Here is a 13483-nt window from a genome sequence, read left to right on the forward strand (position 1 = left end):
AGATCGGAGCGGGAGGATTTCTTTGGGGCAATGGCGGCGGCGCTTGGCTCTGATTGGGGATTTTGGTGGTTCTTGGCAAAATACAGATTGAAAGCACAGTTTTTTTTCCACTGTTGTCGCGAGGTTAAATAACCAGCGGGGTGGGGAAAAGTTACTGTTCCGAAGTTCAAGAGTCATTTTTTGGGAATATTCCAAAGATGAGGGGTCATTTGGTGAACTGTTTGGATTAAATATTCGATTACCGAAAAAAGGGGTTTTTCGGGTTCATGGTCTAATTTCCATCATTTGTATCATCAGTTTGGTAATTTCTCAAGTTGTCATTTTTTAGCCTGCATGCCACGGTTTTCGGATCCTTATCTCCAAATTTATGGGATTTTGATTCAAGGCTCGGGGGCTGCGGGATACGTGGCATCGACTACTTATTTTTTCAAATTTCTTTGAAAGATAAGGAGGATTACAGACTAATGGGACGCTCAGCCTGATTCTCCGATTCAACCTAAGGCTTGAGGGCTACTCCATATGGAGTGCGATTTTTCAAATCGCACACCATGTTAAAAATAAAATTCGGGGCATGAGCACCTCATAGCTTCGATACAGCCAAGCAAGTACTCGAAGAAGGACTTCAGGATGAAACTTTTTGAAGAAGTCGAAGTCTATTTCAGAAGTACTCGATAAGTCTGCAGTACTCAGTTACGAAGAGCTCGAGGGCTTGTCAGACCCGGGGCCACGGGGCTGTGTACATAGCGTAGTTTAAGAGATTAAGTCCGTCTTATCTCTTATTTACCTCGTTTATCTCTTATTTATTCCGTTTAAATAGGAGATAAGGCTAACCGATACAGGGGGAATCTACTCGAGGTGTGTTCTGGTATGATTCCTTAGCTGGTGTTGGTTAGTATCATTGTAACTCTGGCCTCTCGGATATATAAGGGAGGACAGGGACTCCTCTTAAAACACGATCTCTAGATCATTCTACACCAAAGGCAATACAAATCACCATACAGGACGTAGGGTGTTACGCATCTTGCGGCCCGAACCTGTCTAAGCTTTGTGTTCCTTGCACCTTCGAGTTTCTGATCTCGGTATCTCCTCACCCAAAATTTACCACCTTGGCTATATCCCTCGGTGGGCAGCCGGTTAAACACCGATAAATATCGATCTATGTCAGATATTCCTTTAGACCCACTGAGATAGTGCATCATCTTCCCAACAAAGAAAATCTCTCCTCCAAAATAAAATCTAACATCCAGCTTATCCATATCATCCATTTAAAAAGACGATATCCAAATCTTAGTCCCTAACCAAAATCATAAGAACATAACAGATCCAGAATCTACAAGGAGGATGACTCATCTTAACAACAAGAATCTCCTACATCTAGAGGGCCCTAGTTCGTGAAGAAGAGAAGCTGGTCCGTAAAGAAGAGAAGGCAACGGGAGCCGCCAGGTTTGGAGGGACAGCGTGAAGGGAAAAGAGAGTTGCTCCTCCTTTTATCTAACTCTAATCTAACGTGGATGGGATGCTCCTCCTTTTATCTAGCTCTAATCTGACGTGGATGGGGACGTCGAGTCAACGTGGCTGACAGCAGGGCTGAAAATCGGGATAAACTGGGCGCGGGGTCACGTACATGGTTTGCAGAGATCGGGGGATCATTTAGACGGATTTGTAGATGCGGGTTGTATTTTAGACCACGGCAAAAGATAAGGGATTCCCAAAATTCAAATTGAGAACCCAAATTTTAGAATTTGCACTGTTAAATTTTGAATATACACCGTACTGTTCCACGTGAAATCGGATTAGTACGGTGCAAGCTACAAGACCAATCACATAACCTTCCTTTTCAAAAAAAAAATCACATAACCGGCGCTCATAAAGCGATCTGACAGCACGCCGGTGTACGCGAGCAAAATCTCGAGAAAATTTCCATCCCTCGGAACCCGTGCGGCGCCATAATTTCACAAATCTGCAACCCCTCGTACGAACCGCGAACTGCGAAGCAAATGCACTTCATGAACAGTGACAATGGCAGCACCGTCCTTCGATCCGAGCTGCCGATCGAAAAAAAAATGTAACGAATTTCTTCGCCCTAAACAAAGCTTAAACCCTGAACCGTTCGTGGTTAACACTAACACTCCATGTTCTCAAACAGGTGAGAGCACTTGGAAGAGGAAAATAAAAGAAAAGGTTAACGAACGCAGTCCCAGCAGCCTCCGCTCCTCGCATCCCGGCCGTCGACGCGACGGCGACGGACGGCCTCGGAAACCCCAAAAATTCTTACGAGAACCAACCAGCCATCGGAAGCCGCGCGGGGACGGGGCGCGTATTTACAAGCAGTTGCTCGCCGGCGCCGGCGGCCGCGGCTGGGAGCCCAGCGGGAAGCTGCGGGTCGCCGCGAACAGCGCGGCGAACGACGAGGGCCGGGGCTCGCCGCGCGCGGGCGCGGCTGCGACGCTGTTGCTGTTTGCGGTGGCGACGGAGGCGGCTGTGCCCGGTGGCACGGACGATGCGGGAGCCGAGGTGGAGGCGGCGGAGGTGGGGTTGGAGGCGACGCGCTCGCAGGAGGGGCACATGGAGAGCGTGGTGGCCGGGAGGTGCATGTAGAAGGGCGGCGCCGACTTGAGCGCGCGCAGCTCGGCGATCTCCTTGTGCAGCCGCCGGTTCTCCTCCGTCAGCGCCTCGCAGCAGCGCTTCAGGTACTCGCAGTCCACCTCCGTCTGCTTCAGCTTCGTCCTGCCCGTTGCCGGAGAAGACAAGGTTAGCCGAGCCTGATGAGCAGCTCCCCGTGGCTGGCTGCTCCGGGGAGGGACGGTTAGGAGCAGAGATTTTTTTTGCTGTGCATGCACCGTACCTGGCGCGGCGGTTCTGGAACCAGACCTCTACCTGGCGCGGCCGGAGGTTGAGCTGCTTCGCCAGCGCCGCCTTCTGCTTCTGCACGCCGCCGCCGGCGAGAGGCAAGCAAGGTTCGCCTTCGTCAGTCAAGAACGAGGTAGCAATACAATACGTACTAGTTTCCCGCGATCAGAAATGCTGAAGCTTTCCAAGGGATGCTTACGGGGTTGAGGGTGCTGTGCTCCTTGAAGCTCTCCTCCAGGAACGCGGACTGCTCCTTGGAGAGGCGCAGCTTCTTGCGCGCGGCGGACGCGCCTTCGTCCTCGTCGCTGGCGCGGGACGACGAGCGCTCCCCGCCGGCCCGCGCCGCGGCGCCCTCGGCGCGAGCGCCGCGGCCCAGGTCCAGCGGGAAGGAGCCCGCGCTGTCGTTGGGCGACGACGACGACAGGGCCCCCACGCCCGGGTCCTCCTCCTCGTCGTCCTCCAGCGCCGCGAACGCGCTCGCGCTCGCGCTCGCCGCCGCCGATGAGGGCGCCCGGTTCACGTCGAACCCGCGCGCCGGCGCCTCGGAGGAGCGCCCCCCTGCACGCCAGGAAAACAACGGAGAACGCCGCCGTCAGCACAGCACCGGGCACGCGAATCGAGAGACGCGACGCGAGGACACGGCGGGGCGCTCACCGCAGTCCGACGAAGCCGGCGGCCACTGGAGGCCGAGGCTGGACACGAGGCTGAGCCGCACCGCCGGCTCCGGCTCGGCCACCGGCGCCGCCCACCACCTCGCTCCCGCTCCCGCCGCCCCGCTCCCCCTCCCGCCGTCCTCTCCCCTTCCGGCGGCACCGACCCCGAGCCCCAGCCCCAGCTCCGGCCCCGCCCTCCCGGCGTCCGGCTCCCCCAGGCTCAGCCCCAGCTCCATCCCACACCAAAGAAACAGGCTCCGGCGAGCTATCAGTACAGCGCCGGCAGATGTCGAGCCGCGCGGTGGAGGCGTGGAGCTAGCAGCTGAGCGGGGGCGCGACAGCGAGAGTGAGAGCGCGTCGCTGAGCTCAGCTAGGTGCGAGCGAGGAGAGACCGAGAGGACGAGAGGATGGACCGGTCCAGGGGAGGTCTCCGGCCCGGTGCTGGGTTTTGACCCTCCGGGACATGGGTTTGACGAGCGCACGTGAGTGGCCCGGCAAAAGGGTGCGAATCATGAGGGCAGGATAAAAAACCGCAGGGCCATGGGCACGGCCGTGCTCTCTTTTCCGGATGGCATGGCCATGGCCAGCCATGGCATGCAGCAGCGTCGCAGCAGCAGCGGCAGGCCAGCGGCGGCAGCATGGGCCGGCGGGCAGCTGCTGCTAATAATTATGTTAATCATGGCCGTGGGCGGGCCGGGCGGGGCGCCGGATCTTTCCCCTTTGGTTAGTAGCGCCCACGATCTTTACCAGAAAGCTGATGGGCGCAGGTGCACCTGCGTGCATGCTCCGGTGCTCGGCTGCTGAGGCTTCCGGCTCTCCGCTCGGCCGGGATGCGCGTATTTCTTGGGGAGCGTATTGGTTTTTGTCCCAGGTGCTGCCATGGGCAACTTGTACCAGAGCTTCCCTCCCTTTTGCTACTCCTATTTTTTCCCCTCCAAAGACAACGTATTGAGAACCGAGCGTAGCTCGGATGGATAGCGCTGCAGGTGTGCAGCAGCCCGTCCGGGTACGATCCTCAGCGATCGTAATCTAGATGTGCATGCGGAGGTGTGAGTGCTTCGGTACGCCGTATTCTAAGACTACTCGGGCAGCCTCGTCTATTTAAAAAAACAACTTATTACCTTGAAACATCTTGGACCATCTTGTGGACACATGTTCTTCAGGTTTCCTAACTTTTTGAACTTAACAGGTTTCCTAACTTGACACCGAAAGAAGCGTGTGCCTTACTATCCTAGTAGATGCAGCGAGCTATGTTCAAACATTTTTTATGTGAGTGCTTAACAATTCCAGTGTCTTTTTATAATTTCTTTCTCGAGTAGAAGTTGTTTTTTTTTCTTGGATAATTTGCATTGTTTTCCAGCCCACTTATCAGACCGTAAACAAAAAAAAATTCTAACAAGCCTACTAAAACCCTTAGCCACTTGTTAAAAAATCATTGGGAAAAGTCTGTAGTATTGTAGTGAGTAGAGTTTTTTTGGTAGTTTTTTTCTAAAAGAAAAGAAATCTAAATACGCACATGGTGTAAACGTACTTCTGTTCCCCCTGAGAACAGTTATACTTCTATCAGCTGTAATAAAAAATGGCACTAGATGTTGTAGAGTGCTGGAGACGGTCCGGGACCAAAACACGGCACGGGACACGCCATGCAGATGAGGAATCATCTACTACAGCTTTTCGCAAGAAAGCCTTCCTCCAAATTCCAAGTCATAGACGGCATGTTGACGAGGCATTGTTAGCCGTATAGCCCACGACATGCTTGGTACCTTCACTCACCACCTTTGAGCGTGCAATGATTCCGCAGGCATGTCGCCCTACCCTAAACCTCCTTGTCCAAACAAGCAAGGCCTCGTAGTAGGTCAGGTGCTGTGTGGATCGAGAGCACGGAGCGGGCCAAAACTGTTCCCTGGACGGACGCGCAACCATGATTACGGCCATCAACCCCCTCGTCCGACGCCATCATGGTCGCGCCATGGCTGTGCGTGTCGCTGTCTCGGCCTCACCATGGAGACAAACCGACGCGTCTGTTGGCTCGCCCAGTCGCCCCAATGCAATCATGGTGTCGCCGGGCGGGCGCGCGCTGCGTGTGGGTTTGGCCGAGCCCGTGCTCGCTGCCGGCTGCCGTGGGGCGGGTACGATGATGCCCGGCGCCCGGGGAGGCTTGCGGGTCGGACGGCTGGCGATGGCAAATCAATCATGCGCACGAGATGGATGGATTCACTTGCTGCTACTAGTTGTTTGCCGGCGGTTGCTGCGGCATACGTGCCAAGTGGTGCTGGAAATGGCAGATGCGTACGGCTACTAGTTGTTTGTTGCACGCATGTACGCAGGAGGACTCGTGTACTGTCATGAGGAGCTAGCAGGTAGAGACACTTCCGGACGAAAGGAGACGCCGCGCCTGATTTTCGTCACGAGAGAAGAGGCTAAACTCAGCAGTAGATCATAGCAATGCTGAAACGCAAGTATATACAGCTAAAACCAGCGCACCGCCGATTACAGCGAAAGCAAGCGCGCCGCTGCATGCGGCGGAGGCCTATCCGGCTATCCGCGCACGCGCACGCGCTGCCGTCGCCACACACACCGCGCAGGCCACGGCGCGCGTCGCCGTCCGTCCGCGCCCACCACGGCCGCTACGTGACGGGATCACGGGGGCATGGCAGGGTGTGGTGTGGGGGACGGACGACGCGGCCCCGCGTTAATGCCCGTGCGAGGACGGGGGGACCTGCCGGCACGCCGATCCACCGGCGGCCTGTTGCGACCCTGCTCGACTCCGTCTGTCGCCGCGCATTTAACGCGGCGCCATGGACGGCCGGCCGGACGCGCCACTGTCTGCGCCGCGCCGCGTCTGCTGCTGCTGCCCACGCTCTCGCTTGCCCTCGGCTCCTAGCTGCAGGGAGGGCTGCAGCTCGCGCGGTGGTCCATGCGGCCATGCCCCTGTGGGTGGCGCCAATCTGTAGCTGCACGATGCCGCCCCTTCCTTCTGCTTTGCCCCCCCCCCCCCCACCCCCGGGGCCCCGCCGTCCTGCCGCGCCAGCAGCGCAGGACGACGATGGATGCATGCGGCCACCAGGCCATGGCATGTGCGGCAGCGCGTAGCTGTGCCTGTCCCGACTGGTTGGTTCCTCCATGCTCAGCTGCTACTCAGCAGCGGCTACTGCGGCTCTGTAGTAGACGGTAACACGTACAGATGGACGGACCTGGGCGCAAGCATGCAAGAAGACCATGCAGTTACTCGGCCGTGTCAGTCTGGCCTTATCTTGTTTGTCGGACGCGATTCTTCTTGGCTCGCCTAGGCCTAGCTACAAGCTAGTACCAGCCTACCACGACGGCCCCGTATCAGCTAGGGCTGCTGTGTGCGCCGCTGCTCCTATCGGTTGGTGTCAGTCAGGCACTGTGCTTGTTGTCTGATGTCATGACGACCTTCAGTCCACCAGTGCTGCAGAGTAGTGTGCTCGACTCTACCAATACGTGTACGAATATACGGGTATTTGTACATGCAGCTACCATTGTAGTCTGATGTCATTTCACACCACGCTCAGCCGGGGGGCCGCCTCGGTGGCGTCGCGCTTGTCGCGCCGGCCACCGAGCGGGCAGGGGCGCCGGCACGGCCGCGGCAATTATTGAAGCCACGCAGAGCAATCAAGCGATCAGCGCAGGCCGTTCAGACGGCCGGGCAGGCAGCGCCAATCGGTCGAGACCCGAGGCAGGCCGCAGGCAGCGGCGCGTCGATCGGCGTGGTAGGGAGGGCCTGGGCCCGGCCGGGGAGCACAGGTGACGCGCGAGGGCCCCACGTGGGAGCCCACGGCATGGCCCGCTCGCTGCTCCCTACGTCGTCGAGGGGCCGGGGCCGGAGCCGGAACCCCACCGTACCGACCCGTCCGTCGATCGCTCGATCCGGCGATCGTGCGGCCGCGGTCGCGCCGGTGCGAGAGGAGGGGCGACGGGGAGGAAGGAGAGGCCGCATCGGCGGTGCGCGGCAAGGCAACCCCGGTGCCCGGTCACGTCGCCGTTGCTGTTCGTAGCAGCAGCGGAGATCTTTTCTGACCCGGATAGATCATCCATTCGTACCGGATGCACGTCAAGCAGCTAATGGTTTGGGCTGAGTCCAGTTTCAATGGTCTGGTTTTGCTATATGGACTCATTTGGTTCGGTGGCAAATGGCGTAAGATATCTACCGGTCTGGTTTGGTCTGGTACAGCTGGTATAAGGACTGGGTTGGGTTCAGGTTGGGGTTTTAAAATGACTGTTTACAGAATCAGCACACTCGAATTTTCCAGATCTACGGTTGGCCTTCATCTTCAACCTCCAGTCAAGAGCATCGCTTCTTCCTAACCGAGCTCATTCCCTCGTGGTGCTCATCGGTGACGTGGACACCGGCGGAGGCGGGGCTGCGACGCTGGTTGCTTCAGCGGCTGCAATGGGCGGAGGTCGGTGCTTAGCCGCTTCACGAGCGTGAGCGAGCGGAGCCCTGGGCTCAGCAGCCGGTGACGGCGCCCACCTCAACCATGGTCGTAAGCGCATCCAGTTTGGTCTTGGTTCGGTTTCTGAAGCAAGCAGGTTAGTGCGGTGCGGTTCGATCGATGAGCATACTAATAAATGGTTTGGTGCGGTTTTGGTTCGGGTCTTTAACCATTAGCAGCTTGGGATGCATGCGGCCACGGCCGGGACCCAGGCGGGCTTCGGCTCGTCCCTCTCCTTCACCATGAGCTGGGCCTGGCGTGATGCACGCCGCGTGGAAAACCGGGGAGGATGATTCCGGACGCGCGAGGTGGTAAAAGAAAAAGTTTTACCTGTCTCGACGGTTGAAGGAACAGGGCAGGTCAAATTGGACGGCGATGCGATGCGAGATTGTGCGTGCGGATCAGAGACCTGAGAGGTTGCTGCTGGTGGCGCCGACGGCTGATGGCGACGCGACGCCGTCCCGCTGCCGTGATAGATGGTGCGCCTCGCCAGCGTGTGCCGGCGCGAGGAGAGGACCAGCCGCACATCGAGTGCGGAACGATGGTTCGAGCGAGCGATCACACACTTCTTTTGCTCACTTCCTTTGAGACACCGAGCAAGGTCTCCTCCATCACTCCATGAATCCACTACCTACTGAACACTCGCGCCAGGCATTGAAGTCTTTCAGCTAGAGCGGTCGCTGGCCTCACCTTCAGTTCAAGTAGTAGCATGCTGGGCGAGCTAGCAGGGCCCGGCTCGGTCCTTTCCTTTGGATCGATACGAGCGGTGTTTGCGGCAAGTCCGAGGTGCCCACCAGGGACGACCCTCTTGAGCTGCTGGCTGGCAGTGCACTCGTATCTCGCACCAAAGTACGTAGGAGTACATGCCGTCGCGTAGAGGTGGCGCGGCTCTCTGTCTTTGTGCAGCACCGGCGGGTGGTGCTCCTTCCTTGCCGGGCGTGCCGGCTCGGCAAGCATGCCGCGACGGCGCGATGTGCCATCTGCCGGGCCGGGCCACTGGGCCAGGAGGCGCGGAGCGTGGGCGTATCCTCTCAAATTTCCTCCTGAATCCCGATGATACGGGGCCAGGCCCAGCTGTCGGGCCCTGTCCGACAGCGAGCCAGGCGCAATCATTAAGCACGCCGCGCGGCCCGCGCCTGGCTGGCCGTCTCCACGCGCCACTCCCTCCACTCCGGCCCGGGGGGGGGGGGGGGTGGGGTGGCCACGCGCTGCCGCAATAATTCCCCGGTGATTGGCCGTGGCACGTGGCCGCGGCCGGGGGCTCCCACGGGCCACGGCCACGCCGGCTGCCGGGACTACAACGCCGGCCAGCTGCTCGCCTCGGATCCCTCGCCATCGCCTGTTCTCGGCTCCTCGCGAGCGGCCCACCGGCCACCGGGGGCGGGTTTGCTGAGGGTACGGTCTCACCGTCGCTTCAACGGAGACGAGAGAAGGGAGGAGGCTGTGTTCATTCTGATTTTCTGAGGCCAGATTGCCAGAATACGTGTGTAGCGTGTGTGCCTGCCGCCAGCCGCCGATGGCAATATTAAGAGCCGTTCGGAGCGCCTCTCTCGCGCGCTGGTGAGCTGACGATTTGGCTGGGTCCTTGCCATGATGGCGGCATACGGAGTACATGCAAACGCGACGGTCCCAATCATCAATAACGGCATGCGACCAAGGCATCAGGAGGGTAGGCAAGCGCATCTGCGCATTGCAGCAGCACGCTCGACAAAAGGTGGTAGTAGACTAGTCTCTGACCCGCGGCCACGGTGCCTGCGTCGCGGGAAAGCCGGAAGCCACAGTAGTGTAGTGGTTCTCTGACTCTGACCTCGCTTGCAGTTGCAGCGCGCCACCCGGCATGGGCATGGCACGGTGCCAGCGAAACAGGCTAGAGCCGATGAGTGGTGAGCGAGAGAGGCGAGGCCTGCTCTCTCTCGTCCCGTCTTGTGTGGTCAATCATGGCGCGCGCTCCGAGCAATCATCTCCCCTCCCCATTTGTCTCTCCTCAACCTGCTCTCGGTGCTCTGCTGTGTCGCCTGCTGGCTGCTGCCTCCACCGATGAAGCAGCCGGTCGATCAGTGGCTCAGATGGCAGATCAGACGTTGCCCTGCGTGCATGCGCTACTAGCACGTAGTAGATCGCCTCGTGCCGTATCGGTTCTCATTCCTAACTCCTAACCACGTGAGGCGCGTCGTACCGTACCGTTACCGCGCGATGATCTTTTTACTAGACTCAGCACGGCCTATGGCGTGCCGTGCCACCTAAACACGGCACGGCCCAGCGTGCGGTGCCAGCTTAAGCACGGCACGGTACGCCGGTACATTTTCGTGCCATACCAGCTTAAGTACGCTCTTAATATATCTTGCAGTTATCGATGTATGGATAGTCGTATGCTTAAGTATTCGTCGCTACGTAAAGAAATTTCTATGCATAGAAAATAAAAGTCATCTTTTTAGTGATTCTATTGAAGAATAACAGTTATTAATTAGAAAATAGTATAAATTGATTGATATTAGAACAACCGGCTATACACAGGTCAACGGACTATTTCTATGCCGTGTTGGTCCGAGCATAGTCTAAAATACCGACCGTGCCATACGGTTTATCGTGCTAAGATTCTAGACACGGAACACCTCTTATAATCGTGTTGTACCGGCACGGTCTAAAAATTTTTATGCCGTGCTATGCTTGGATCGTGCTAAAAAATCATACCATGATCTATCCAAAAATAGCAGGATCCAAATCCCATCTGTACCCCTCGTTCGTCGTCGAAGTCGATCCATCACCAGTCCATTCAACCCAGCCAAAGATTACGTAGCCATACTCTATTGACTTAGACCGGTGCTGCTTGTTGGGGAATGGACCAGTGGCAATGCTTGCCTTGCTGACGATTTCCGCCTAAAACATACTCCGTCCTTGAAAAAAAAAAGTAAACTCTTATTTTCTGAAAAATCAACCAATTTTAAATTTATATAAATAATATTAACATTATATTACAAAATAACTATCATTAGATTAATTATATAATATATTTTTATACTAAATCTATTTGAAGATATAAATGTTAGTAAATTTTTGCATAAATTTGATCAAACTTGAAATATTTGACTTCTCGAAAAGCGAGAGTTGCATTTTTTTTGGACGGAGGGGGTACCTACTCTAATATTTTGAGTATTTGCATCATGTATTTTAGTGTTTTTAGTATTTGCACCTTAACTTTGGCGACAAAATATGTATGAAATGCACTTGTTCCAAATTGTTTTTTTCCAACTTTAAATTTATAGTAACAAAATTATATCGATGTCATGTTGCAGTTTTAGGAGTGTTCGGTAACAATTGCATGATATGTTCATTAGTATTTATACAAAAGCTGTTAGTGCTGTAACATGTAGCTTGTCAGAACATATAAAATGTGTCCAAAATATATGCAATATGGATCGCGTTCTGTTGTGCTTGCCGTAGAGAAAACTTACAGATGCGAATTGCTGGTGTGACATAAAACAACACAAACCTTTCAACTCAAATTGCCGCGTGACATCAGCCCATGATCGAGCACTGTCCAAGGCTGGCCCAGCATGCCACTCCTTCACATACACATACACACGCGCATTGACGCACGCCCAAACGTCACAAACAAAGCGTTGCCGTACGGCCTGCATGCAAAGCCCAAGCCCACATTGTGTCCCGTATATACTTACCCTATTTATTTTTTTAAAAAAAGTGTATTTTCATCCCTCAAGTATTGTAAAAGTGTGTCATTCATCCTTCATATTTTATTTTATGCAAATCAACCACTTAACTAACTTAATCGGTGCATTTATCATCCCACATTAGTTTAATAATGGCTTAGTGTCATATAATATTAGTTTAGATCATGTAATTATCTTACTAATCATTGCTTAGCCATATCTAATGTTGAGTGAACTGCTATAATGGTTCAATGTGAATCAGTTCCGTTATTTTCTCTGATAAATATTTTAATTTATGGGTACCTAATTTAGAGGAATTGCTGAATGTTATTTTGTGGGCTATATATCTTCAACTCAACATATTATATTGCTAAGTAGGGATCAGTCATATGATTGTGTTGCATAAACCGCTCTTAGATGGCACTAATTATTATTAAATTAAGGTGGGGATGATAAATGCACCGATTTAGTTAGTTAAACGGTTGATTTATACTAAATAAAATATAAAGGACGAATGTCATACTTTTGTAGTATTTTTGTAATATTTGAGGGATGATCGAAAGATACATTTTTCTAGAAAAAATAGTGTCGCATGTGGTGTGTACCGCGGGTTGAAGCGAGCAGAACTGACACCTCAAACGAAACGGCGACCTGACCGCCTCTTCGTGCGAAACTGCATGATGCAATGGTTTACTACTATCTTCCTTAATACGGGGGCATGCGGAACATGTGGACTTTTTGTACAAAATTATAGTTTCAACCATCGATCTCACTTGGTTTCGATCGCACTAAATATGGTGCCATGCAAAATAAATAGGTGATACTTCCTCCGTCTTAAAATGTAAAATATTTTGATTTATTCTAAGTCAAAGTAATCTAAGTTTGACCAAATTTATAGAGAAGAATATTAACATCAAAATATCAAATAAGTAAATTATGAAAATATGTTTCATAATGTATCTATTTATTCTAATTTGATATTCAAAATATTATTACTCTTTTCTATAAAGTTGGTCAAACTTAGAACAATTTGACTTAGAACAAACTAAAATACCTAGGATGGAGAGAGTACGAGATAATGAAAAGAGAGAAACAAGATGAAGAAACCGTTTTTCATGAAAAAACAAAACAGCTCCAAGTGAGAATCAAGAAAGAAGAAAGTGTATAGGGAGAGAAAAGGATAGAGGAGATGTATGGATAAGAAATTGTTTTGAAGAAACCATCTATTTGGATAAATTTTCTATGCGTAGTGTCTATATGACATGGCAAGCTGATACTAGTGCGTGCAAGTTCGGAGCCTAGATGCAAGAGTGGTCTGATAAACACCGAAAATCTATCAAAAACTCCATCAAAAAAAAAATTTATGACTTGCATATCCATGTTGCTCATGCTTGAGTCCGGCTAGCTGTCTGATAAACACCATCCAACTGAAAATCCATCAAAATTCATCAAAAATTTCTGACTTGCATATCCATGTTGCGTGCTCATGCTTGGTCGGTGTCTTCTACCCTATCCCTGATCAGGGCATCGGTTAGGCTCCCGCTTCACCGAGCCCACATCGAATTGGGAACCTTGTGGTTCACGAGAACCTGACCTTAGATTTTGCATGTGTGATGACTGACTGACGGTGACACGGTGCAATTTCGTTGGGGGCGGCCGCAATGTTCCTTCGGTCCACCTTGGATTTCACACGAGCGCCTACTTGTGGTTGTGCCTCTCCATTCTCCAACACGCGTGGCATGCAGTCGAAGGCGAAAGGAATTAGGTCTTCCTGTTTCACAAATAAAAGAGAGACCAGCAGCTTCGGCGCCTTCGGAAATCGGAAGTCTCAAGATTCTATACTGGAGAGAACGTC

The 13483-nt window shown here is 53.3% G+C and overlaps 1 protein-coding gene across 1 annotated transcript; it reads right to left on the minus strand.

The window, feature by feature from the left end:
* Window positions 1-2062: 2062 nt before the first annotated feature.
* Window positions 2063-3739, minus strand: LOC112898309 (homeobox-leucine zipper protein HOX27-like). The gene is made up of 4 exons (XM_025966658.1): window positions 3505-3739; window positions 3050-3408; window positions 2846-2925; window positions 2063-2727 (listed from the first exon to the last, which is right to left on the minus strand). Exons 1-4 carry the CDS (start codon window positions 3737-3739, stop codon window positions 2322-2324), a joined length of 1080 nt encoding a protein of 359 aa, XP_025822443.1. The 3' UTR covers window positions 2063-2321.
* Window positions 3740-13483: the final 9744 nt, after the last annotated feature.

The sequence above is a fragment of the Panicum hallii genome, chromosome 6 (genome assembly GCF_002211085.1).
Source record: "Panicum hallii strain FIL2 chromosome 6, PHallii_v3.1, whole genome shotgun sequence".
Classification (NCBI taxonomy): Eukaryota; Viridiplantae; Streptophyta; class Magnoliopsida; order Poales; family Poaceae; genus Panicum; species Panicum hallii.

Excerpts from the sequence above, each read along its gene's own strand:
- LOC112898309 (XM_025966658.1), bottom strand. The coding sequence starts at position 3,739 with ATGGAGCTGGGGCTGAGCCTGGGGGAGCCGGACGCCGGGAGGGCGGGG. Across the intron at positions 2,926-3,049 it reads AGCACAGCACCCTCAACCCC|AAGCAGAAGGCGGCGCTGGC; the intron begins GTAAGCATCCCT and ends GGCGGCGTGCAG. Across the intron at positions 2,728-2,845 it reads TTCCAGAACCGCCGCGCCAG|GACGAAGCTGAAGCAGACGG; the intron begins GTACGGTGCATG and ends GGCAACGGGCAG.